Source organism: Micromonas pusilla (genome assembly GCF_000151265.4).
Source record: "Micromonas pusilla CCMP1545 genomic scaffold MICPUCscaffold_18, whole genome shotgun sequence".
Lineage (NCBI taxonomy): Eukaryota > Viridiplantae > Chlorophyta > Mamiellophyceae > Mamiellales > Mamiellaceae > Micromonas > Micromonas pusilla.
The window spans coordinates 345635-367056 of NW_003315899.1; the positions used below are offsets into that span (position 1 = coordinate 345635).

General features: G+C 66.2%; 8 protein-coding genes across 8 annotated transcripts; 4 read left to right on the forward strand and 4 right to left on the reverse strand.

Moving 5' to 3' along the window:
* Positions 1 to 1172: 1172 nt before the first annotated feature.
* On the forward strand, positions 1173 to 4782 carry MICPUCDRAFT_49319 (uncharacterized protein; the record flags this gene model as incomplete). Its single annotated transcript, XM_003064666.1, has 3 exons — positions 1173 to 1454; positions 1633 to 2757; positions 2871 to 4782. 3 exons carry the CDS (start codon positions 1173 to 1175, stop codon positions 4644 to 4646), a joined length of 3183 nt encoding a protein of 1060 aa, XP_003064712.1. The 3' UTR covers positions 4647 to 4782.
* Positions 4783 to 4975: 193 nt separating this feature from the next.
* MICPUCDRAFT_45108 (uncharacterized protein) lies at positions 4976 to 6527 on the forward strand (the record flags this gene model as incomplete). Its single annotated transcript, XM_003064667.1, has 4 exons — positions 4976 to 5246; positions 5415 to 5815; positions 5981 to 6211; positions 6378 to 6527. 4 exons carry the CDS (start codon positions 4976 to 4978, stop codon positions 6525 to 6527), a joined length of 1053 nt encoding a protein of 350 aa, XP_003064713.1.
* A 1124-nt stretch (positions 6528 to 7651) lies between these two features.
* MICPUCDRAFT_43677 (uncharacterized protein) lies at positions 7652 to 7960 on the forward strand (the record flags this gene model as incomplete). The annotated part of the gene is made up of 1 exon (XM_003064668.1): positions 7652 to 7960. The coding sequence occupies one exon, from the start codon at positions 7652 to 7654 to the stop codon at positions 7958 to 7960; it is 309 nt and encodes a 102-aa protein (XP_003064714.1).
* A 504-nt stretch (positions 7961 to 8464) lies between these two features.
* On the reverse strand, positions 8465 to 9438 carry MICPUCDRAFT_43678 (uncharacterized protein; the record flags this gene model as incomplete). Its single annotated transcript, XM_003064789.1, has 2 exons — positions 8465 to 8656; positions 8815 to 9438. 2 exons carry the CDS (start codon positions 9436 to 9438, stop codon positions 8465 to 8467), a joined length of 816 nt encoding a protein of 271 aa, XP_003064835.1.
* Positions 9439 to 9551: 113 nt separating this feature from the next.
* On the forward strand, positions 9552 to 10411 carry MICPUCDRAFT_37175 (uncharacterized protein). The gene is made up of 2 exons (XM_003064669.1): positions 9552 to 9933; positions 10153 to 10411. The coding sequence occupies exons 1-2, from the start codon at positions 9606 to 9608 to the stop codon at positions 10374 to 10376; spliced, it is 552 nt and encodes a 183-aa protein (XP_003064715.1). The 5' UTR covers positions 9552 to 9605; the 3' UTR covers positions 10377 to 10411.
* A 715-nt stretch (positions 10412 to 11126) lies between these two features.
* MICPUCDRAFT_67817 (uncharacterized protein) lies at positions 11127 to 12742 on the reverse strand (the record flags this gene model as incomplete). The annotated part of the gene is made up of 5 exons (XM_003064790.1): positions 11127 to 11227; positions 11459 to 11549; positions 11779 to 11838; positions 11981 to 12156; positions 12295 to 12742. 5 exons carry the CDS (start codon positions 12740 to 12742, stop codon positions 11127 to 11129), a joined length of 876 nt encoding a protein of 291 aa, XP_003064836.1.
* Positions 12743 to 12806: 64 nt separating this feature from the next.
* MICPUCDRAFT_54739 (uncharacterized protein) lies at positions 12807 to 19519 on the reverse strand (the record flags this gene model as incomplete). The annotated part of the gene is made up of 9 exons (XM_003064791.1): positions 12807 to 14197; positions 14242 to 14458; positions 14602 to 14838; positions 14984 to 16539; positions 16683 to 16918; positions 17093 to 17717; positions 17822 to 18065; positions 18255 to 18939; positions 19158 to 19519. The coding sequence occupies 9 exons, from the start codon at positions 19517 to 19519 to the stop codon at positions 12807 to 12809; spliced, it is 5553 nt and encodes a 1850-aa protein (XP_003064837.1).
* A 159-nt stretch (positions 19520 to 19678) lies between these two features.
* On the reverse strand, positions 19679 to 21400 carry MICPUCDRAFT_54740 (uncharacterized protein; the record flags this gene model as incomplete). Its single annotated transcript, XM_003064792.1, has 4 exons — positions 19679 to 20171; positions 20327 to 20529; positions 20745 to 20855; positions 21083 to 21400. The coding sequence occupies 4 exons, from the start codon at positions 21398 to 21400 to the stop codon at positions 19679 to 19681; spliced, it is 1125 nt and encodes a 374-aa protein (XP_003064838.1).
* Between the last annotated feature and the right edge of the window lie 22 nt (positions 21401 to 21422).

The window sequence follows — 21422 nt, forward strand, 5'->3', positions numbered from 1 at the left end:
GCGCTTCACTTGAGAGCGACGCGCGTCAAGCGAAGGCTGCTCAGACGTCTCGTCGACCCCGCGAAAAACCGCGACTTGGGTTTCGCAGTCGTCCAACGCGTTTGGACGTGGCACATTGACGTCCAAGAGATGCAGTTCATGTTCAACGCCACGCACCGCGCGAACGACGAAGACGCCGTCGCCGCCGCGCTTCTCGACGACGCCGAAGGCGACGACGCGGCGGCGGCGTCAAAGTTGGAGGTGCGGACGCGGATGCTCGAACTCGAACGCGAGGGCGTCGAAGGCGACGCCGCGGCGGCAGACGTCGCGCGCGCGGTCGAGCGCCGCGTTGAGGCGCTGAAACGCGACGCTCGAACGCGCGCGGGGTTGCCCTCGTGCGATAAGGCGCGTCCCATACGCGAGTGCCCATACGACCGCGTCGGCGTAGTGCACGCCGTTCCTTAAGGACTTTTCCCGCGCGCTTTTTTCTCCGCCCAGGGTCCCTCGGTTTCAATCCCGACACACCTCGACGCACGCCTTTCAAATCCATCTGACGCCTTTGAACTCCACCCCGACGTCGCTTTGTATGGAACGACCCTAAGATGCCCACGGACCGACTCGTCGCCGCGGGGGTGGACCCAGAGGCTGTGGACCATGCGACGACCGAGATGGACGCGGAGATCGACGACGCCGTCGGCGCCGACGTCGTGACGCGCGGCGGTCGCGTCGGCGTCGAAGTGTACTCGCGCGGAGGGCGAACGTTTTACGAGCTGTCGACGACCGAATCAATCGAGTCGTCGGACGCGAGAGGAAAGCGCGTCCAAACGGCGCGGGCGGCGACCCGCGACGCGAGAGAAGATGGCACAGAAATAGAAGGGGGGGATGAACGAGAAGCGTTCGCGTCCGCGTCCGCCGCCCCTCGAGCCATCGTCGAGGCCGTCGAGATCTCGGAGGCTCCGAGTCGCTCCTCGAGGGGGAACGTGGGACTCGTTCCCGTGAAGCAAAGACGCGGCTGGGCGCCGCGTTTGTTCGCGGTTTCGCAGCGGACCAGCCGTAAAGGAGACGGCGACGACGAGGGAGAAACCGCGATGAACGAGAAGCGACCGGGCTGTTCGAACGCGCCTCCGGCTCCGGCTCCGATGACATTCGCGAAGATCCGGAAGATCTATCGACGCGAAGGCGAAGGCGGCGGGATGACATGGCGTCGGTTTTCGAGTCGTCCGCCGCCCCTACCGCCGCCGCCGGAGAAAAAAACCGCCGCGGCGCTTCCGGTCGCGACGCGAAACGGCGAGACGTTGTGCAAAGTCTGCGGTCTCCCGTACGTCCGATTCCTCATCGCGTTCCCGATGGAGGCGATCCGAAGTAAACTCACGGAATGGCGCGACGACCGGAACATGTATCCCGAAACCGCCGCGGTCCTGCCCTTCGGTAGAGCCGTCGGCACCGCGATTGCGTACGCCTACCTGGACGTGAAGGTGCGCGACTGCTTCCCGCGCGACCCACCTCGCGTGTTTGTTGAACGTCGTTTCTGTGAGGACAGGACTTTCTCTGTTTGACCCTTCCGAGTATCATATCTCCCCGCGATCGGTTTTAACGTCGTATCGAGTCCCCTTTCGACTGACCGATGGATGAATACCGATCACCCCCGATCAGAACATCGTCTCGCACGACGAAATCGGTCGACGGAAGTACGACGCCGCGCAGCTCCCGTGGGTCCTCCCCGACGGCGTCACGTTCCCGAACCTCGTGGAGGAGTTCAAACTGATGATGACGAACAACCTGACGAAGGTTGGGTGGATGCGACGCGCGATGCTGTGGAACATCGTGTCGTTACGAGGCAAAGACGGCGGGTGGTCCCCCACCGACGCGCTCGCGGCGGTGTTGAAAGCCGCGGGTCCGCCGACCGCGTGCGCGTCCATGCCCGCGACAGGCAGCGACGCGCCGACGCTGAAGACCCATCACGACGCCGCGGTGTTGACACGCAGTGTCCCCGTCGAGCTCGCGAAAGCCGCGCGCGATGTTGGTTGGAGTAGGGTTGAGAGGACGTGGTGCACGCTGCTCGTGTTGGCGGCATGCGAAATATACGAGTTCGGATGGGTCGTGAACCCGTGGGACGAATCGTTCGAGCCGTACGACATCGCGCAGCACGGGTGGACGTTCGTTCAGAAGAACCTCGCGGGGACGTCCCCGGAGATGGCGGACGCGGTGTTGCGGGGGAGAAACGCGGCGAGAACCGCGGTCACAGCGTGGCGCGAGTCGCATTCGGACGCGATCGAAGGGTTACGCGAGCGGCGGACGGCGGAGGCGGCGGGGAAGAAAAAAGACGAAAAAACGCGGTCGATCGTCGTCGTCGCCCTCGCGGCGATTTGGTTCTGGCTCACGCGTCCGATGCTCTTCGCGCGCGCGGCGTGGGCACTCGCGAAGTTCGCCGTCCACGCGTACTGCGAAGCGCACATGTTTTTCAGGGCGTTTCTCGCGCCGGCGACAGCGCAATTCACGGGCGCGCAACGCCTTGTCGTGCAGTCGTCTATCTACATCATGGGACTGCTCATCTGCGTGTGGATGTACTCGAGCCGCGCGACGCAGTGTTGCGTCGCCGTGCGCGAAGCGCTCGGGTGCACGCCGAACGTCATGGACGCGTGCGTGAACGTCGAGCCCGGGGAAGGGTGCGAAGTGCTGATGCGCGCGACGAAACGGTTCCTCCCGCCGAAGTGGAAGTGTAACGCGTTCCCGGCGAGAGGAAACCTCCGGCACACGTTCGCGGTGATCGGGATTCAGGTGCGTTCTACAAAAGTTTGTTTTTCACCCATCGCCCGGTTTCAACATTTGATCGATCGCGTGGGTCCCTTTCAACTGACCGATGAACTGTTTTTGTATGGGACGGCCCTCAGGTGATCATGATGTTCCCGGTGCGTTTCGTCCTGAGCTCGCTGTTCGCGGTGGGCGGCGGCGCCGTCTCCGTGCCGCACTACAAGGAAGCCGTGATGAAGGCGGGGATGAACACCGCGGAGGTTTTAGCCGCCTGGTGCGAATCCTTTTACGAGTTCTTTGTCACAAACGCGGCCACGGGCGCGCGCGGGGGAAGCGAACGCGGGGGGACGTTCGCGGGCGCGGTGAAGCGCACGCTCATGCTGTGCGGGTTGTACCAGAGCGCCATCGCGACGGCGACCTCCTTGCGCGGAAATGCGCCCAGAGAAAGAAAGTACCGCACCGTCGAGGAGATAACGGGCGAGATCGAGGCGCTCGCGCGAAGCGCCGACGTCGCGACGACGGACCGGGACGCACCTCTCGTGTGGCGGAACAGCGCTGCGTTTTCCGCGGCGAGGCCGACGGATTTTCAATTTTTCGACGGCTCGGAATCGTTCGTGAAACCATGGGATCATCTCAAGATCGGCGGAGACGATAGGATCGCGTTCGGCGAGCACATCAGTCATCACGCTTCGAAGCCGTCTCAAGACGACACGTCGCGGTCGGAGGGAGATGAAGCCCGTGATGGTTTCCAAGACGACGTCGTCCTTCGCTGGATCGTATACCACGAGAAAGCCGCAGTGCAACGCGCGGCGCGTACGTTCTCGCAAGATGATATGAGATCGGAGCGCAGGAAATACCTTCGAAGAGTTAAAACGAGCTCCTCGCGCGTGTTGAAGCTCGCGTGGTGCCTCCTCGCGCTGTACTGGCTCGTGTGCTGCTACCTCATCATCGTCTACGGCGTTTTGATATATCGATACATGGGCGCCGGGGAAGAGGGTGCGTACATCACGACGTGGGGGATGACGTTTTTGCTCGTCAACTTTGGTCTCTTATCGCTAGTGATCGTCGGAAGGAAAGCGTTCTACAAGACGTTCTACAATACCTGGCGAAAAATGTTCACGCCGCATTTCGAGCTGAACGCGTGGTACGAAGCGTACCTCGAACGCGTCGGCGGCGTTTTACTCGAGCGCAACGCGGACGGCTCGAAGGGCAGCGGCGGCGCCGCCGCAGCCGTCGTCGCGCCGAGCGGCGCGAGTGCGAAAGTCGCGCCGGAGCCGCTGGCGCCGCCGGCGCCGCATCTCCCGTCGCCACGTACCGATCAAGAGAACGACGACGATCCGGATCCGTGTACGCCGATCGATTCCACGGTGAAGACGCGCTGGAGCGCGGTGATATCCTCCGCGAGGGCGCATGCGAACCGCGACGTCACGGTGGACGACCTCGCGACAGTTGCGCTCCGACATCTCGCCGCATCTCGGCCCCGACTGTCGCATATCACCGAGCGCATGTGCAGAGCTATCGAGGCCGCGGAGGTGCAGCACGCGATGACGCGTGCGCCGATTCAAGGAATCGAGGAGAACAACACCGACGTCGACACTTCGACCATCGTGGACGACGAAATGCTCGAGATGGTCGCGGAGGCCCACGGGGCGCTGGAGAGGATGAAAAATATCGAGAGCGACTTCGATGACGATCGCGCGAGTGCGCGGGAAAAGCTGTTGAAGCGGCTGTCGTCGGAGCTCCTAGTTCGGGATCGGGCCGATAAGGACCGGACCGATACAGACGGGACGGGAGAAGATGTCCGTTCCGGGTCGAGGGAGGTGCGGACGGAAGCGGAGCGGAGCTTCGGGAAGCAAGAAGACGCGCCCGAGGCGGGAAGCTCCGGGATCGTCTTCACGTTCCAGAACAAAGAGTGAGCGCGGAGAGGGGAACGAAGCGCGGCGGCGACCTCGCGAGGAAGAGACGCGCGCGGGATGTACTGCATGTCGCGCGATGGTCTACTGTACTCTCGACGACGCGCGTCGCCGTGTCAAACGAACGGGTCATCGATCAACTCGCCCATCTCGCCGTGTACAGGTAAATCGGTGTTTTCATCCGACTTTTTACAACGACGCGCATAAACACACTGGATAACGCGCTCCGCCTCCACATCCATCGTCCCGGCGCCGCCCCCGCCGCGTCGTCGTCGCTCCCTACCCCCCCCTCCGCCCGCCCCCCGGCCGTCCCTCTCATCGCGTCGCGCTCCATGTCGTCGCCGCACGCGACGGAACTCGTCGCCACCGCGCGCGCGCTGTGCGCGCCGGGAAAAGGCGTCCTCGCCGCGGACGAGAGCACCGGAACGATCGGCAAGCGGTTCGCGACGATCGCGGTCGAGAACGTGGAGCCGAACCGACGCGCGTACCGCGAGCTGCTCTTCACGACCCCGGGGTTCGAGACGTTCTGCTCGGGCGTCATCACGTTCGAGGAGACGTTCGCGCAGAGCGCCGCGGACGGGACGACGTTCGTCGACGTCTTGGGTGCGTCCGAACGCGTCGTTTATTTATTCGCGTTCTGAGGAGACGAACGATCGCTGTCGTTTTTCACCCACCGCTCGCGGTTTCAACGTTTGATACTTGGGGCTCGTTTGATCGCGACACGCCTTATTTCGACTGATGACCGATTCGATGCGCTTTTTTCGTTCGCAGCCTCGAAGGGCGTCCTCGTCGGCGTCAAGGTGGACACGGGCGTGGTGCCGCTCCACGGCGGTCTCGACGGCGAGACCGCGACGCAAGGTCTGGACGGCCTCGACGCGCGGTGCGCGGGGTACTACGCCCGAGGCGCGCGGTTCGCGAAGTGGCGCGCGGTGTTGTCGATCGACAGAGCGAGCGGCAAGCCGAGCGATTTGTGCGTGCGCGCGAACGCTGACGCGCTCGCGCGGTACGCGTCAATCTGCCAAAAGAACGGCCTCGTCCCGATCGTGGAGCCGGAGATCTTGACCGACGGCGCGCACGACGTGGAGACGTCCGCGGCGGTCACGGAGCGCGTCCTCGCCGCGGTGTTCAAATCCCTGAGCGACCACGGCGTGATGCTCGAGGCGCGTCGTACCGTACACTGGTCCCCGTACGACCCCGTCCGCGTGGTGAACGCCGTTCCTTAAGGACTTTAGCTATTCTCCTCACACCGGCTGGCCCCCGTGCGACCGATGAGACGCGCGACTGACCGACGCGTTCGCCCCGTTCCCTTTCAACGTCCACCCCGCGCGACCCCGCAGGGCACGATCCTCAAGCCCAACATGGCGACGGCGGGCGCCGACGCCGGTGACGGCGGCGCGTCCACCGAGGACGTCGCGCGGCTCACCGTCCGCGCGCTGCAGCGCGTCGTCCCGCCCGCGGTGCCCGGAATTCTGTTCCTGTCCGGCGGGCAGAGCGAGGAGGAGGCGACGGCGCATCTGAACGCGATGAATAAGGCGCGTTCTATCTCACACTGGTTCCCATACGACCCCGTTGGCGTGGTGAACGCCGTTCCTTAAGGACTTTTCCCGGCGTTTCTCTCCGCTCATCCCTCGGTTTCAATCCCCGCCCTCGACGCCTTTCAACTCCGCCTGACGCCTTTGAACTCCACCCCGACAATCGCTCGTATGGAACGACCCTAAGCTGCCCGCGGTGAAGCCGTGGGCGCTGTCGTTTTCGTACGGACGCGCGTTGCAGTCGAGCGTTTTGAAGGCGTGGAGAGGCGACGCCGCCAATGTTGCGGCGGCGCAGGAAGCGCTGCTGGCGAGGGGGACCGCGAACTCGAAGGCGGCGCTGGGGGAGCTGTGACGAGAGAAGTGGGAGGGAGCGCGCGAACGAACGAACGAACGAAGGAGACGACGTCTCCGGCGCAAACGAAACGAACGAACGTGTGTGTCATCACGAGACATCTCTCACGAAACGAACGTCTCCTCGCGCTCCTCGCGCTCCCCGCGCCGCGTCCTCCTCCCCCTCCTCCTCCTCCTCATCCATCGGCCCTTCTCGTAACCACGCGTCCACTCTCGCCGCGATCGCCTCCCTCGCGTCCACGACGCTCTTCTGATCGCCGGCCCGCGCCGGGTGCGTCCACGCGTGATGCGACGCGCCCTTCATTCAAAGCGAGCGACGGGGTGGGCGGAGTGGTCGAAAGGCGTCGGTCGGAGGAGTCGAAAGGCGTCATAGGGTCGAGCGTTGAAACCGAGGGGCGGCCGCGCGGAGAGAAACGCAAACGCGCGCGGGAGAGAAAGTCTTCAAGGATCGACGCACACCACGCCGACGCGGTCGTACGGGGACCAGTGTGATGAGATATCATAGAACGTACCTCCACCATCATCGTCGGCAACCACTCTTCGTTCACGCTTCGATCCGGCGTCAGCGACAGCGCCCTCCACGGATCGATCGACCCCGACGCGAACAGCACGCGCGTCGACCCGGGCCTCCACCCGCCGTACCGCTCGTTCGTGATCCCCGGCGCGGCGGCCACCGCGGACGCGTTCGCGCCGAAAACCGCGACGCAGACGTCCACGAACGACGCGAGCGACAGCGGCGGCGGCGACAGCGCCGGCGCGCGAAACAAACACGACGACGCGTCTTCGCACGTCTGATAAAACCCAAACTCCGCGCACGTCTGCCACTGCCACGACCGGTCCCACCCGTAGTCGTCCTCCTGTTTCGGGGTGTCGAACGTGGGGAGCGATTCGTCGCTCAGGCGCGCGAGCGTCTTCGCGTGGCTCACGTCCACGCAGTCATCGACGTCGTCGTCGTCGACGACGTCGTCGTCGTCGTGACTGGTTCCCATACGACCGCGTTCGCGTGGTGAACGCCGTTCCTTAAGGACTTCGCTCCCGGAGAACGCCGCGGCGGCGACCCACGCGAGTCGATCGACGGCGTCCCGTCCCTTCCCCTCGTCGAGCATCGCGGCGCAGACGCGCGCGATGTCGCAGACGGGGCCGTTGTCGCACGCGGGGTCGTTCGACTGCGCGGGGATGATCTCCGTGAGCGCGGCGATCGCCTCCGCGACGTCCGCGGGGTCGTCCAGCGGCGATTTTTCGTCGCTGCAGAGCCGAAATTTTCTCTCCAGCCCCCGCCGCCCTTCGCTTCCCCCGGGATCGGCGATGATCTCGCCGATCGCGTCGAACGCCGCCCTCACCGCGTCCGCGCACGCGTCCGACCCGCCCACGACCGACGCCCGCAGCGCGTCGCCCACGACGGCGTCGTACCCGGGCATCGCGAGCGACGCCTGAGGGTCGTTCCAACAAAAAAAGTTCACCGGTCAGTTGAAAGGAGAAGCGATCAAGTGTTGAAACCAGGTGATGGGTGAAAAACGTTTGTATAGAACGCACCTGGACGGGCGCGGAGGACGCCACCGCCGCGTGGATCAGGTGCGGGTACTGCGCGATGGATGACGTGGAAATGGCGGGAAGTGATGCGATTGGTCAGGTTTTTGATGACGTGGAGGATCCTTCATCGGATGGACGACACAGATCGACGGAGAGAAACAAACGCGCGCGGCGCGGGAGAGAAGGTCCGTCCTCGAGGAACGCGGTCGCGCGGGGACCGGCGCGGTAAAAGAGAACGTTCACGTTCAAAGGCGGCGTCGGGGTGAGCGTTCAAAGGCGTCGGTCGGAGTTGATAGGCGTCGTGCGTGCGTGGGGTCGAACGTTGAAAGAAGCGAGGAAGGAAAAGTCCTTAAGGATCGGCGTGCACCCCGCGAACGCGGTCGTATGGGGACCAGTGTCAGATGGACTCTAACGCGCCTTGAGCCGCGACCACGACGCCAGCACGCCCGGGTAGCTGCCTCCGAACGCGATCCAGCGCACGTCGTCGCCGAAAAGTCCGTACATCTCGTTCACGCGCGTCACGAAGTGCGCGATGTCCCCGAGCGCTTGCGACGACGAGAGGTACCTCCTGAGCGACGCCGTCGATAAGTCTCCGGTGGGCTGCGGGGAGGCGCGCGCGAGGAGATTGATGAGTCGGTAAAAACATCTTCATCGGTCAGTCGAAAGGGGACGCGATCGAACGTTGAACCTAATAGATGGGTGAAAAAAACCAACAACGCAACGTTCGCGCGAAGCGAAGCGTTCGCGTTCGCTCGCACCTGCGACGCGCCGTAGAAGCGGTGCTCGAGCGCGACCACGAGCGCGTTCCGTCGCCTCGCCGTCTCGACCGCGAGCGCGCAGTGCGCGTCGCCGATCGTGACGACGGTCGCGCGCAGCGCCGGGCCTTCGCCGCCGACGCACAGGAACACGATCGCCGGGGAGGCGCGCGCGGCGGCGGTCGCCGACGTGTTCTTCGCGTCCTCCGTCGCGTCCGACGCCGACGCGTCCTGCTCGCCATCTCCATCCTCCTCCTCGCCGAGACGCCGTCGCCGTCTCGGCCGCGCGTCGTTCAGGAACCACGCGTCGTTTAGGAAGTACCGCTGCCGCCACGTCCGCGACTCCGCGGGGTCGTTGTGGTCCAGCCGCTGCGCGAGGAACCTCGCCGGCGGCGGCGGGCGCGGCGGAGGCGCGTCCTCCTCCGTCGACGCGATGGCGTCGAGGGCGCGGACGCGACGCGCGAGGTGCGCTCGCGCGTTCCGCGGCGACGCGCGGAGCCTCGGTCGCAGCGCGTTCGGCCGCAGCGCGCGCGCGGGACGCGGGAAGACGCCGAGGAGGAGGAGGAGGAGGAGGAGGAGCGCGAGCGAGCGCGGAAGCGCGCGCGGCGGCGCGCGACGAGGACCCATCGCCGTCGCGCGCGCTCTCGGGTGTGACGACGACACTAGTGACAGGGACGAATGAAGACGCTCGCGACTGGAACGTCGAATGGATTCGGTCGACGACCGCACTTCGGCGCGCGCGTCCGGGACCCCACCGCCGACCCGGCGACCCGCCCGCCCGCGAACCGCCCGCCATGGCGCCTCCGAAGACCGTCCTCGACAAGATCGTCCACGCGATAACGACGCTGTCGGACCCGACCGGGAGCTCGCGCGTCGCGCTCGCGAAGTTCCTGAAGCGAGAGTTTGACATCTCCAACGCGACGCTGATCAAAAAAGCGCTCGCCAAGGGCGTGAAAGACGGGAAGCTGACGCAGAGAGGGCAGTCGTTCGCGCTCCCGGGGTGCGACTTCGCGCCGCCGGAGGACGAGCGGTTGAGGCACGAGATCCTTCGCGCGGGCGACGACGACGCGCGCGTCGCGGGGAAGGGCGACGACGTCGTCGTGAGCTACGTGGGCACCTTGGGCGCGTTCGAACTCTGTCTTCACACCGGTCCCCGTACGACCGCGTCGGCGTGGTGGACGCCGTTTCTTAAGGACTTTTGTTCCCGGCGTTTCTCTCCGCCCAGGGTCCCTCGCTTTCAATCCCGACACACCTCGACGCCTTTCAACTTCAACTGACGCCTTTCAACTCCACCCCGACGTCGCTTTGAACGATGGAACGGTCGTCGACCGTCATCATCAGAATCCGACGGGACCGAATTCGACGCCTCGGACGCGTTCGGCTTCACGATTGGCGCGGGCGAGGTGATCAAAGGATGGGACCAGGGCGTGGACGGGATGCGCGTGGGGGAACGACGGAAGCTCGTGGTTCCGCCGAAGCTCGGGTACGGGAAGCGCGGGTCGCCGCCGGAGATCCCGGGAGACGCGACGTTGACGTTCGTGGTGACGCTCATCGCGGTGCGGTAGTTTTCATCGTACGAGTGTAAACATTTCATACTATTTGCCCGTGTGCCCATACTGTATGCACGAGCGCCTTCCCCGTCGGTCGGTCCCCCGCCCGCGCGACCGCGCGCGCGGCGCGCGCCGTTCCTCGAGGACTTCTTCCGCGCGCGATGGCATCGCGGCGGCGGCGGGACGGCGACGAGGGGATGGATGGGGACGCGCGGACGCCGCGTCGAGGCCTTTCTGCGCGTTTGAAACCTGGCCCGCGGGGCGGGTGACCGACCGTCTACGTTTGCGCTTGATTTGCCTACGTTTGATACGTTTGCCGTACAGATTCGTTCGGTCTTGGGGTTGCCGTCGAATCAATTATCCTTAGCCCTATGAGTATTTAGTCTACCATAAACCCTAAACTGCATAATTGTTAACCCTAAACTGCATAATTGTTAATTTCACGAGTGGAGAAAAAATAAATTGTATGAGCATTTAGTCAGCATAATTTTAACTCAAGCTCCACACGCATAATTGTTAACCCTAAATTGCATAATTGTTAATTTCACGAGTGGAGAAAAAATAAATTGTATGAGCATTTAGTCAGCATAATTTTAACACAAGCTCCGCCCCGATTTTTTCGGGAAAAAAAAACAGAAGAGAAGACCCGTATCTCAGTCGCGCATACTTGTCAATTTCACGAGTCGATGAAAAAAAAATGTTTGTATGAGCATTTAGTTCGCATTTAGTTCGCAATTGATGCTTCTTAAGTGGTAAAAACCGAATTTAGGAGAAGCCCGCGCACAAATAGAAGAACACGAAGAAGATCCCCGGTACAGAAGGAGAAGCGCACAAAGGTCGCGCGCTTTCGGGCGCAGCTCGCCGAGGTAAGACTCGATCGTCTCGCGCGTCGCCATTCCGCGGATCCCGATCCACTTCGCGCGTCTCGACGCGGATCACTCGCGCGACGTCGCTCGCGCGCGCGCGATGGCGTCCCCCCCCCCGGTTGGCCGTCGCGCGGGTCGCTCCTTCCAATTCCAACGACCGCGTGAAATCGCTCTCACCCCGCGCGCTCTCACCCCGCGCGATCCCTCCATCCCTCCCTCCCTCCCTCGCAGGCACGCGCGGCCGGCGCTTCGAAGAGCGATGGCAGACAGTCCCTCGGCAGATGTGCCGCGGGAAGAGCCCTCGGATCCCGGCAGCGAACAGGTGCGTCGCTCGATCGACCGCGCGTCACCCACCCCCGGCCGCAGAACTAGCGGACAGGGAACACGCATAACGTTTTGCGCGACCTTTGGCCGAAACGAAAAGTCGCGGATCGCGCGGACGCTTGATTGGAGCATTCGTCGCCGCATACTAGATATTTATCCTGAGCGACCCGCGCGGCTCCCGCGCGTCGACCCCGAACCCCGCGCTGACCCTCCCTCCGCGCTCGCAGGCGCAGGCGCAGGACGCGGACGGCGCGCCCGGCAGCGGGAAGAAGAACAACAGATACATCGTGCGTCACGTGCACGTTCACGCGTTTTGGGTTTATACGCTCTGTCATAATTTCTGGTCATAGTTTCGCGCATAGATTCTTTTGCGTCACGCTCGTGCTGATAAGGCTGAGCTTCTCGACGTATCGAAACGACCTTTCGCAGGACTCGCACGGCTTCATCGGGATCACGAGACGCGCTCCCGGGGACCCGCGATCGAACGCGGCGAGGCCGTGGCGCGCGCAGGTCAACCACGACGGCGTCGCGCACAGGGCCCCGGGGAACTTCGACACCGCGGAGAGCGCCGCGCGGGCGTACGACGATCTCATTCGACGTCTCGGGTGCGACGCTTCTTTTATTCTTTCGGCGCCTTTCTTTTTCTTTTCTCTCGCCGCGGCTTCGTCTTCGGATCCTTCCTTCCTTCCTTCCTTCTGACGACCGCTCCGCCCCGCTCCACCTCTCGCCCCCGCGGCGCGCAGGTTGCAAAAGCGAAGACCGGTGAATTTCGTGAAAGAGGCCGGGGAGATTCTGTACGAGAGGAATAAGGTCCACAGGGTGACCCCGCCGGCGAAGCGGCCGCGCGCGGCGGCGAAGCCGAGGGAGAGGAAAGAGGGGGCGGTTCCGCGGGGTCGCACGGGGTCGGCGAGAATGGTTCGCTCGAAATCCCCGGGCGGCGGCGTCAACGACGCACAGGCCGGGGCGAAGACGGCGGAGCTGCAGGCGATGCTGTTGGAGTCGAGGATCGGCGCGCTGAAGGCGATGCGAGAGAAGGAGCTCATCTCCGACGCGGATTTCGAAACCGCGAAGGTGAAGTGTTTGATGCACTTCGCCGAGGGCACGCTCTCGTGAGCGTTCGTCGCGTCGCGCGCGGTGTCCCGCGCGATTAGACCGCGTGGCGAGAAAACGCCAACACATCGAACTTACCATGTAAAAAAAAATACGCGACGTACGCGAGGAAAAACGCCGCGCCGCGCCGTCTCGCGTCTCCTCGTCACTCCTCCTCGCGGTTATCGGAATCGTCGTCGTCGCCGTCGTCGTCGCTGCGCTCTCCGTCTTCTCCCTCCTCCCCGAACGCGGCCCTGCACGCCGGGCACCGAAACTGCTCCAAGAAGTCCTCCTTCATCCTGTTGTAACAGAAGCAACAAAACTGGAACCCGCACGCGCACGGAAAAAACGCCTTGTCCGTGTCATCCATGCACTCGGCGCAGATCGGGCAGACGTCCTCGTCGTCGTCGTCGCTGTCGTCCCCGAAGTGCGTCAGCGCGACGGGCAGCGCGCGCGGCGGCGGGACGACGACGCTGGAGTGCGTCAGCGGCGGCGGCGGCGCCTGATGATGATGATGTTGATGATGACTCGGCGGCGCGCGCGGCGGCGGCGGCGGCGGCGCGCGCGTCGGCGGCGGCGGCGGCGGCGGCGTCCGCGTCAGCGCGTCGGTCCTCGCGGTCGCCCAGTCCCCCAACGGCGGCGGCGGCGGCCCCTGGGGGGGAGGCGCGCGCGTTGCGTGGATCCCGACGACGAATCCCGGCGGCGGCGGCGCGACGCTCTGACGCGTCCGCGCGGCGGTGGCGCCGGGCCACGACGGCGGCGCGGCGGCGGGCGGCGGGTCCGGCGGGGCGCGCTCGAACGCCCTCGGGTATCCGATCCCGCGGCAGATCGCGGGGGGGTGCCACGTCGGCCCCAGAATCGCGAGCGCGCCGTCCGCGGGACCCGGCGCCGCGGCCGGGACCTCGCAGTCCGGTCCGTGCGCCTCGGGGACGCACGCGCCGCAGCTGACGCATGTACCGCCGACGCGCGGATCCGGGTCGGACCACCGCGCGCGCACGTCCGGGTTATTCGTGATCCATTCGCAGTGCGCGTGCGTCGTGACCACCGCGGGTCGGGGCGGGGGCGGGGGCGGGGGCGAATTCGTCGTCGTCGTCGTCGTCGTCGTCTGCGCGACGCCGTGGTCGTAGCGCGCCGCGTTCGCGTTCGCGTTCGCGTTCGCGACGAACGCGTCGAAGTCGACGCGCGCGCGCTCGACGGCGCGCGCGACGTGCTCCACCGGCGACGACCCGACCCCAACCCCGGCCCCGACCCCGACGACGCGCGACTGCGACTGCGACTGCGACTGGGACGCGCGCGCCGCGCCCGGGGATCGCGCGCCGCCCGGTATGCCCTGCAGGGTGCCGACAGCCTGGAGCCCGTGCCGTTTCACGTGCAGACCAACCTCCGCGCACTCCAACGCCGCGACGAACGCGCTGTGAGGGTCGAGGGTCCATACGAGCGATGATATCGGGGTGGAGTTGAAAGGCGTCAGAAGCGGAGTTGAAAGGCCTTCGTCGAGGTGTGTCGGGATTGAAACCGAGGGACCCTGGGCGGAGAGACACGCCGGGAACGAAAGTCCTTAAGGAACGGCGTTCACCGCGCCGACGCGGTCGTATGGGGACCAGTGTGAGATAGAACGCGCCTGTCGCACCCGCCGACTCTGCTCCACTCCGGCAACCCCTCCCTCCAGTCCCCCACGACGCCCGTCTTGAGCATCAACCCCAGCGCGTACGTCGCCGCCTCGGTCGTGCACAGGTGCAGCGCCTCCCACGCGTCGTCGTCGACGTCCGCGGGGGACACCACCCCCGCGTCGATCGCGGCGTCGAGCGCGTCGGTGACCTGCGTGGGTGAAGCGATCGGTCAGTCGAACGTCTCACCGGTCAGACGTTGAAAGGGAAGCACGGGTGAAGAGTGACGACGGGAAAAGTCCTTAAGGAACGGCGTTCACATCGCGAACGGGGTCGTATGGGAAGCAGTCTCACCTCGCGCGTCGGCTCGGAAAACGCGCGCGGCGCGTCGGGCGACGGCCTCAACGCGAGCGGCGACCCGTCCGGCGCGCGCGCGTCCAGCCGGAGCGCGGTGGCGGCCGCGGACGCGGTAGAGAACTCGACGTGCGCGACGAACGCGGCGCGCGATGAGTCGCCGTCGGACCCTGAGAGGTTCGGCGCGGCGCGGACGCGGCCTTCTCTGAGGACGTTCTCGCCGTGCGTCGGCGCGAGCTGAGGGTCGTTCCATACGAGCGAATGTCGGGGTGGAGTTGAAAGGCGTCAGTTGGAGTTGAAAGGCGTCGAGGGCGGGGATTGAAAGCGAGGGACCCTGGGCGGAGAGATGCGCCGGGCAAAGTCCTTAAGGATCGGCGTTCACCACGCCGACGCGGTCGTATGGGGACCAGTGTATAGAACGCGCCTGATCGTAAAAGAACGCCATCAGCGCTTGCGCGGCGTCCACGGCGGGGAGTCCGGTGACGTACACCCTTCGCGCGGCGCGGAGTCGCTCGATGAGCGAGCGGCGTCCGCGCGCGTTTGCATTTCCGCCGCCCATGCGTTCGACGCGGCCGCCGGGGGACGCGGGATCCCGGGCGTCGCGAGCTCTCGCGGCGGAACCGGGCGACGTCGGCGGCGACGTCTCCGCGGGCGCCGCCGGCGCGGGCTCCGCGGAGACGCCGCCGTCGGTCGCCGCCGCCGCCGCGGAGGCAGAGGCCACCGCATTGCGCTTCTCCAGCTTCCGCCGCTCCTTCTTCGCCTTCTGCTTTTCCTTTCGCGCCGCGGCCGCGCGCTTTTCCTCCTCCTCTTGCTCCGAAAACGCCTCCGCGGCGGCGAGCAGCGCGGCTTCGCTCTCGGCTTTCCTCTGAGCCTCCAACTCCGCGCGCTCGCGCTTCGCGCGCTCCTTCATCGCCTTCAGCTCCTGCTGTTCGCGCTGAATCGCCTCCCGCTCCGCCCTGAGCTTCTCCTTCGCCGCTTTGGCCGCCGCGGTCGCCTTCGCCTTCGCCGCGGCGAGCCGACGCCGCTTCTCCTCCGCCTCCGCCTCGCGCTTCGCCTCCGCTTCCGCTTCCTCCGCCGCGCGCTTCGCAGCGAGCGCGAGGAACTCCTCGTCGGTGAGCGCGGGCGCGGGCTCGATGGCGCTCGACGGTGGGCCCCCGGGAGAGGAGACCCCCCCGTTCTCGCCGCCGTCGGAAGCGCTCAGAGCGTCGCCGACGCGCTCACGACGGTCTCTCTCCGCCGCGTCGAGCTCGAGCGGCGCGACCAGGAGGTCCTTCGCGGCGACGCCCTTCTCGACGCGTTCGCCCGAGGTCAACGTCCCGCCGCACCCGGGCGTCAGACACGTCGCCTTTTTCGTGGCCGCGTCGGCGGCGTTCGAATTCGAATCGTTAGAAGAAACGTTCACACTGTTGAAGTAGCACGCGGCCGCGACGACCGCGTCCACCACGTGCTCCGGCGGGACACGCGCGTCCGGCTCGCTCTTCGACATGGCTTCGAGGATCCGCCGCGGCTCGTCCCAATCGGCGCCGCCGCTGCCGAGCGCGCGTCCCGCGAGGCACCAGTCCTCGAAGCATCGCACGTGCGTCGCGTAGACGCACCCGCGCTCGCATCGAAACACCGCGTAGCACGACAACGGCGCGAGGCATTCCACGGCGGCGAACGCGTCGGAGAGCTCGGGGATGACTTCTCCGCACGCGCACGCGGAAGTGGCGTCGGGGCCTCCTACTACCCCTTCGCACCACGGCGGCGTCGCCGCCGCGCACCGAAGGATCGATCGCCCGGTGCCGCCGATCCCGGTGCCGCCTTCCCCGACGCCGCCGCCCGCCTTCTCCTTCGCGATGATGCGCTCGCGGTACCGAGACGCGATGAGCTGCACCACCTCCGGCTGCGCCGCGGCGGGATCGACCGACCGGGCGCCGCCGCCGTCCCCGGAGGACCCGCCTGCGTGGGTGAAGCGATCGGTCAGTCGAACGTCTTACCGGTCAAACGTTGAAAGGGAAGCGCGGGTGAAGAGTGACGACGGGAAAAGTCCTTAAGGAACGGCGTTCACATCGCGAACGGGGTCGTATGGGAAGCAGTCTCACCTCCGCCGCCGCCGCCGCCGCCGCCGGGCGATCCTCTCGCGCCCTTATCGCCCTTCTCGCGCCGCAGCGCCTCCTTCTCCACCCGGCGTCGCTCCTTCTCGCGGTCTTTGCGCAGCTTCTCTTCCTTCTTGACGCGCGCGGCCTCGGCCTCTTTCGCCTTCTTACGCAGCGCCTTCTCCCATTCCTTATCGAGCGCGGCGTCGGCTTTTTTCCGCTGAGCCGTCTTGGACGATTTCCTATGGATATCGATCGATCGAGGGCGGGCGGGCGAACGCGTCGGTCAGTCGCGCGTATCACCGGTCAAACGTACGTTGAAAGGGAGGTGCGGGTGAAAAGCGACGACGGGGAAAGTCCTCAAGGAATGGCGTTCACCGCGCGCGCGCGGTCGTATGGGAAGCAGTCTGTCTCACCCGGACGCCAGCGGCGCTTGCTTGGGCGCGTAGAGGTCCAACAGCGCCGTGTACGAGACGCCCGCGTACGGCATCGCCGCCCCGGCCGCGGTCTGCGCGCCGAGCTCCTCGTCCGCGCGGAGCGCGAGCGCGAGGTGCGACGGTAGCGCGACGATGATACTTTCTTCGTCCGCGTTGATGACGTCCGCGTTTTCATCCGCGTGTGCTTTTTTGGGTTTTTCAGCCGAGTCTCTTCCGTCGGCTTCTCTCGCGGCGGCGGTCTTTTCCCCCCCATACCGCAGGCCGCACCGCAGAGAGGACATGCGCTGGTGCTTTACGTTTCCGTCGCACGCGTACAAGATCGCGCCGTCTCGCAGGTCGTAGTCGTCCGCGCAGCACGACAACTCCACCGCGCCGTCGATGTGCTCGCCGTCGAGAGAGATGGCGAGATGCTGCGTCTCGACGTCCAGCTTTTGCCGTTCGCAGAAGCGATTCAAAACCTTCTCAAACTTGGTCACGTCGCGAATCTTAAAGTGCGTCTTAAACCGCTCGCGCGCTTCCGGCGATCCCTCCCACTTCTCGATGACGATGTTACACGTCCCCGGAGGGTCCCCTTTGGTATCTCTGCTCGCGCCGGACCCAGACCCTGAGGGCCATTCCATACAAAAACGGTTCACCGGTCAGTTGAAAGGGGAAACGATCAAATGTTGAAACCGGACAATGGGTGAAAAACTTTTGTATAGAACGCACCTGACCCAGACCCGGACCCGCTCCCGCCGCCGTTCTTTTTACTCCCCGCGTCGACGCCCTTACCGGCTCGCGCCGCGACCGCACCCGCCTTGGTCGCCTTCGCCGCCGCTTCCAACGCCGCGTCCACGAGCTCCGCCGCGCACGCCTCGAGCACCGCGCACAGGTACAGCTTCGCCGCGTTCGTCGCGAGCGGCAGCGTCGCGGACGCCGCGACGTCCGCGAGCACGGGCTTCGCGGCGTCGCCCTTTGGGTCGTTCCATACGAGCGACGTTGGGGTGGAGTTGAAAGGCGTCAGTAGGCGGAGTTGAAAGGCGTCGATGGCGGGGATTGAAACCGTGGGGCGAGCGGAGAGAGACGCCGGGATAGGTCCTTAAGGATCGGCGTTCACCACGCGAACGCGGTCGTATGGGGACCAGTGTGACATAGAACGCACCTCGGGGTAACACGCCTTGGCGCCCTTGCCGCCGCACATCGCGAGCGTCAGCGCGGCGTCCCAGACGCACTGGGCGTCGAACAAGAGCCGGTACGGACGTTCGGCGGGAGGTTCGGCGTCTGTCGCTGTCGTTTTTGAATTTGCATCGCCGTCGCCGCGCGCCGCGGTGGCGATCTCCTCCAACGCGTTGATGGCGTAGACGGCGATCTTCGCCGCGAGGTGCTTCGGGAACACCCTCCCGACGGCGGCGGCGACGTGTAACACCCCGAGCGGCCCGCGCCCCGACGGGCGCTCGAAGTTCGTGGTGGAGATGCCAATCGGCGGGGGACAAACGTGCCTGCGCGCGGCGGCCCAATCGAGCGCGTCCAATCTACTCGCCCAATCGACCGCGTCGTCGCCGTCGTCGTCGCGATCGCCGAGATCGCGATCGGACGACGACGCGGCGCTCGACGACGACGCGTCGCGCGCGTCGTCGCCGCGCGCGTCGTCGCCGCGCGCGCCGCCGCCGCCGCCGCCGCGCGCGCCGCCGCCGCCGCCGCCGCCGCGCGCGCCGCCGCCGCCGCCGCCACCATCCGTAGCACCTGTCGCTGTCGTTTTTGAATTCGAATCCGCGTCCGCGCCGCCGAGTCGCTTCGACTTCAGCATCGCCTCGTACCCGACCGGGTCCCACAGCGACGCGTGCAGCCTGCCGGCGAATGTCGGGGTGGAGTTGAAAGGCGTCAGAAGAGGATTTGAAAGGCGTCATAGGGCGGGGATTGAAACCGAGGGACCCTGGGCGGAGAGACACGCCAGGAACAAAAGTCCTTAAGGATCGGCGTTCACCACGCCGACGCGGTCGTATGGGGACCAGTGCGAGTAGAAAGAACGCGCCTGCCGTGACTCGCGGGGGTGATCTCAGGCCACCCGCCCTCGGGAGCCTCGGGCGCGCCCCAGTCCGGGTGCAGCTTCTCGACCGCGGCGTTGAGACGCGTCTTGTTTAACGAGCGCATGCCGGCCGCGTCCGGGCGCGGCGCGATCTCCCCGCCGTCGTCGCCGCCGCCGCCGCCGCCGCCGCCGCCGCCGTCGTCTTCTTTTTGGACATTCTCCCTCGCAGCCTTCTCAGCCTTCTCCTCGTCCTCGCGCTCCATGTCCGCCCTGAGGACGTTCTTGAACCCGTCCGGGTCGTCCGGCAGCGCCTCGTTCACCCTCGGGTCCGCGTGCGCGTCCGCGCACGCGCGCGACAGGCGGATCAGCGCGTCCGTGATGAACCCGTCGCACATCGCCATCGTCTGCCAGTGCACTCTTCGCTCCGTCCTCTCGTCGGGGGCGTTCTATACGAGCGATGATATCGGGGTGGAGTTGAAAGGCGTCAGTTGGAGTTGAAAGGCGCCGAGGGCGGGGATTGAAAGGGGGGGGTGGGCGGAGAGAGACGACGGCAAAAGTCCTTAAGGATCGGCGTCCACATCGCCAGCGGGGTCGTATGGGGACCAGTGTATAGAACGCACCTCAGCGCCGCCCTTACCGCTCCCCTTGCCGGGACCGTCGCGCCCGCGGTGGCGTCTCCGATCGCTTCGCGTCGTCCGCCACAGCGCCGCCGTCCACAACCCCGTCGCCGCCTCCGCGCGAAGCCCCTCGCGGCGAATCCGACGCAGCCGACGCGAGAAGTCCTCTCGCTCCCTCTCCATGGCTGTCGAGATCTTCCCGCCGCCGCGCGTCCCCGTCCCCGTCCCCGTCCCCGTCCCCGTCCCCGTCCCCGTCCCCGTCCCCGTCCCCGCCGTGCCCTCTCCCGAATCAAACCCCCCGTACGGCGCGTCGTGCGCGGCGTCCAGGATCGACCCGGGGATCGCTTTCGACGTCTCCCCGAGCCCCTGCGCGCGGTACGTCGCTTTGATGCGGTCGGGGAGCCCGAGACCGGTGTCCGGGTCGGCGAGATGCGCTCTATTGAAAGGCGTCAGTAGGCGGAGTTGAAAGGCGTCGAGGACGGGGATTGAAACCGAGGGATGAGCGGAGAGAGACGCCGGGGAAAGTCCTTAAGGATCGGCGTTCACCACGCGAACGCGGTCGTATGGGGACCAGTGTGACATAGAACGCACCTCGGGTCGGTGGGATACGCGTACGTCGCGAGCGGCGAGCCGGCGGCCGCCTTCGCATTTTTGCCGTCGAGATTTCCGCCGTCGAGATCGCACCCCTCGCGCTTCCATCGCACGATGACGCGTCCTCGCGCGTTGAGGGTCTCCGCGCCGTCGTCGCTGAGGAAGCCGGAGTCGGTCGCGCGGACGGCGGCGCACGAGACGAACTGCGGGATGATCGATCGACGGGAGGAATTTTTGTCAGTCGTCGGGGCGAACGGAACGACGTGCGTTCGGGGTCGCGTCGGGCGGCGTCGCGAGGCGTCGAGGCGCGCCGGGAGCGCGCGCGAGAGGCGGGCGGAGAGATACGCGCGCCGGGCGGAAAAGTCCAAGAAGTCCTTAAGGATCGGCGTCCACCGCGCGAACGGGGTCGCACGGGGACCAGTGCAGTGATGCTAGTAGGACTCGCCTGCGCGAATCCCCACGTCCCGTCGGACGTGTCGGCGTCGAACGCGTGCACGCCGCTGCGCCACACCGAGCGCGACGGGTCGAGCTGCGCGCGGGGCGGGGCGGGGCGGGGCCGGGGAGGAGGAGATGAGATCGCGCGGGAGGATTTGGGAGCGGGGAGGGCGTCAGGTGGGGGACGACGCGGGAAGGGCGACGACGCGGCGGGCGACGATCGGTCGTCGACGACGACGGAAGAAGGACGGGACGTGGCATGGCATGGCGTGGACGACGGACGCCGCGACGACGCGACCGCGCGGCGACCCCGCGACGGACCTGGTTGACGACCTCGAGCTTGAACTCCACGTGACGCCGCCATCCGCTCGGCGCGCTGCCCGCGTCCGTGGCCTCCAGGTACAGCCCGACGTGCTCGTTCTTCCCGGGCGTACCCTTCCCAGCGCCCGCGCCGACGGCGCCGTCCACGCGCGCGTTCCCTCGCGGGTACAACGACAGCCTCCACGGGCATCCCGCGACGCGAACGACGTCGCTGTAGTGCTTGCGCCCGCGCTGCCACGCGGTGAGGAACCGATCGATGCGCCAGTCTATGACGCCCTCCCACGCCGGCGGGGAGCCGGGGGGGTCGGGTTCGTCCATCGCGCGGCGCGGCGCCTTGTGG

What these genes read in the sequence shown, in the direction of transcription:
- MICPUCDRAFT_37175 (XM_003064669.1), top strand. Translation starts at nt 9,606, where the DNA reads ATGGCGCCTCCGAAGACCGTCCTCGACAAGATCGTCCACGCGATAACG. An exon ending in GAGCTACGTGGGCACCTTGG is followed by an intron (nt 9,934 to 10,152) that starts GCGCGTTCGAAC and finishes CGTCATCATCAG; the next exon opens with AATCCGACGGGACCGAATTC.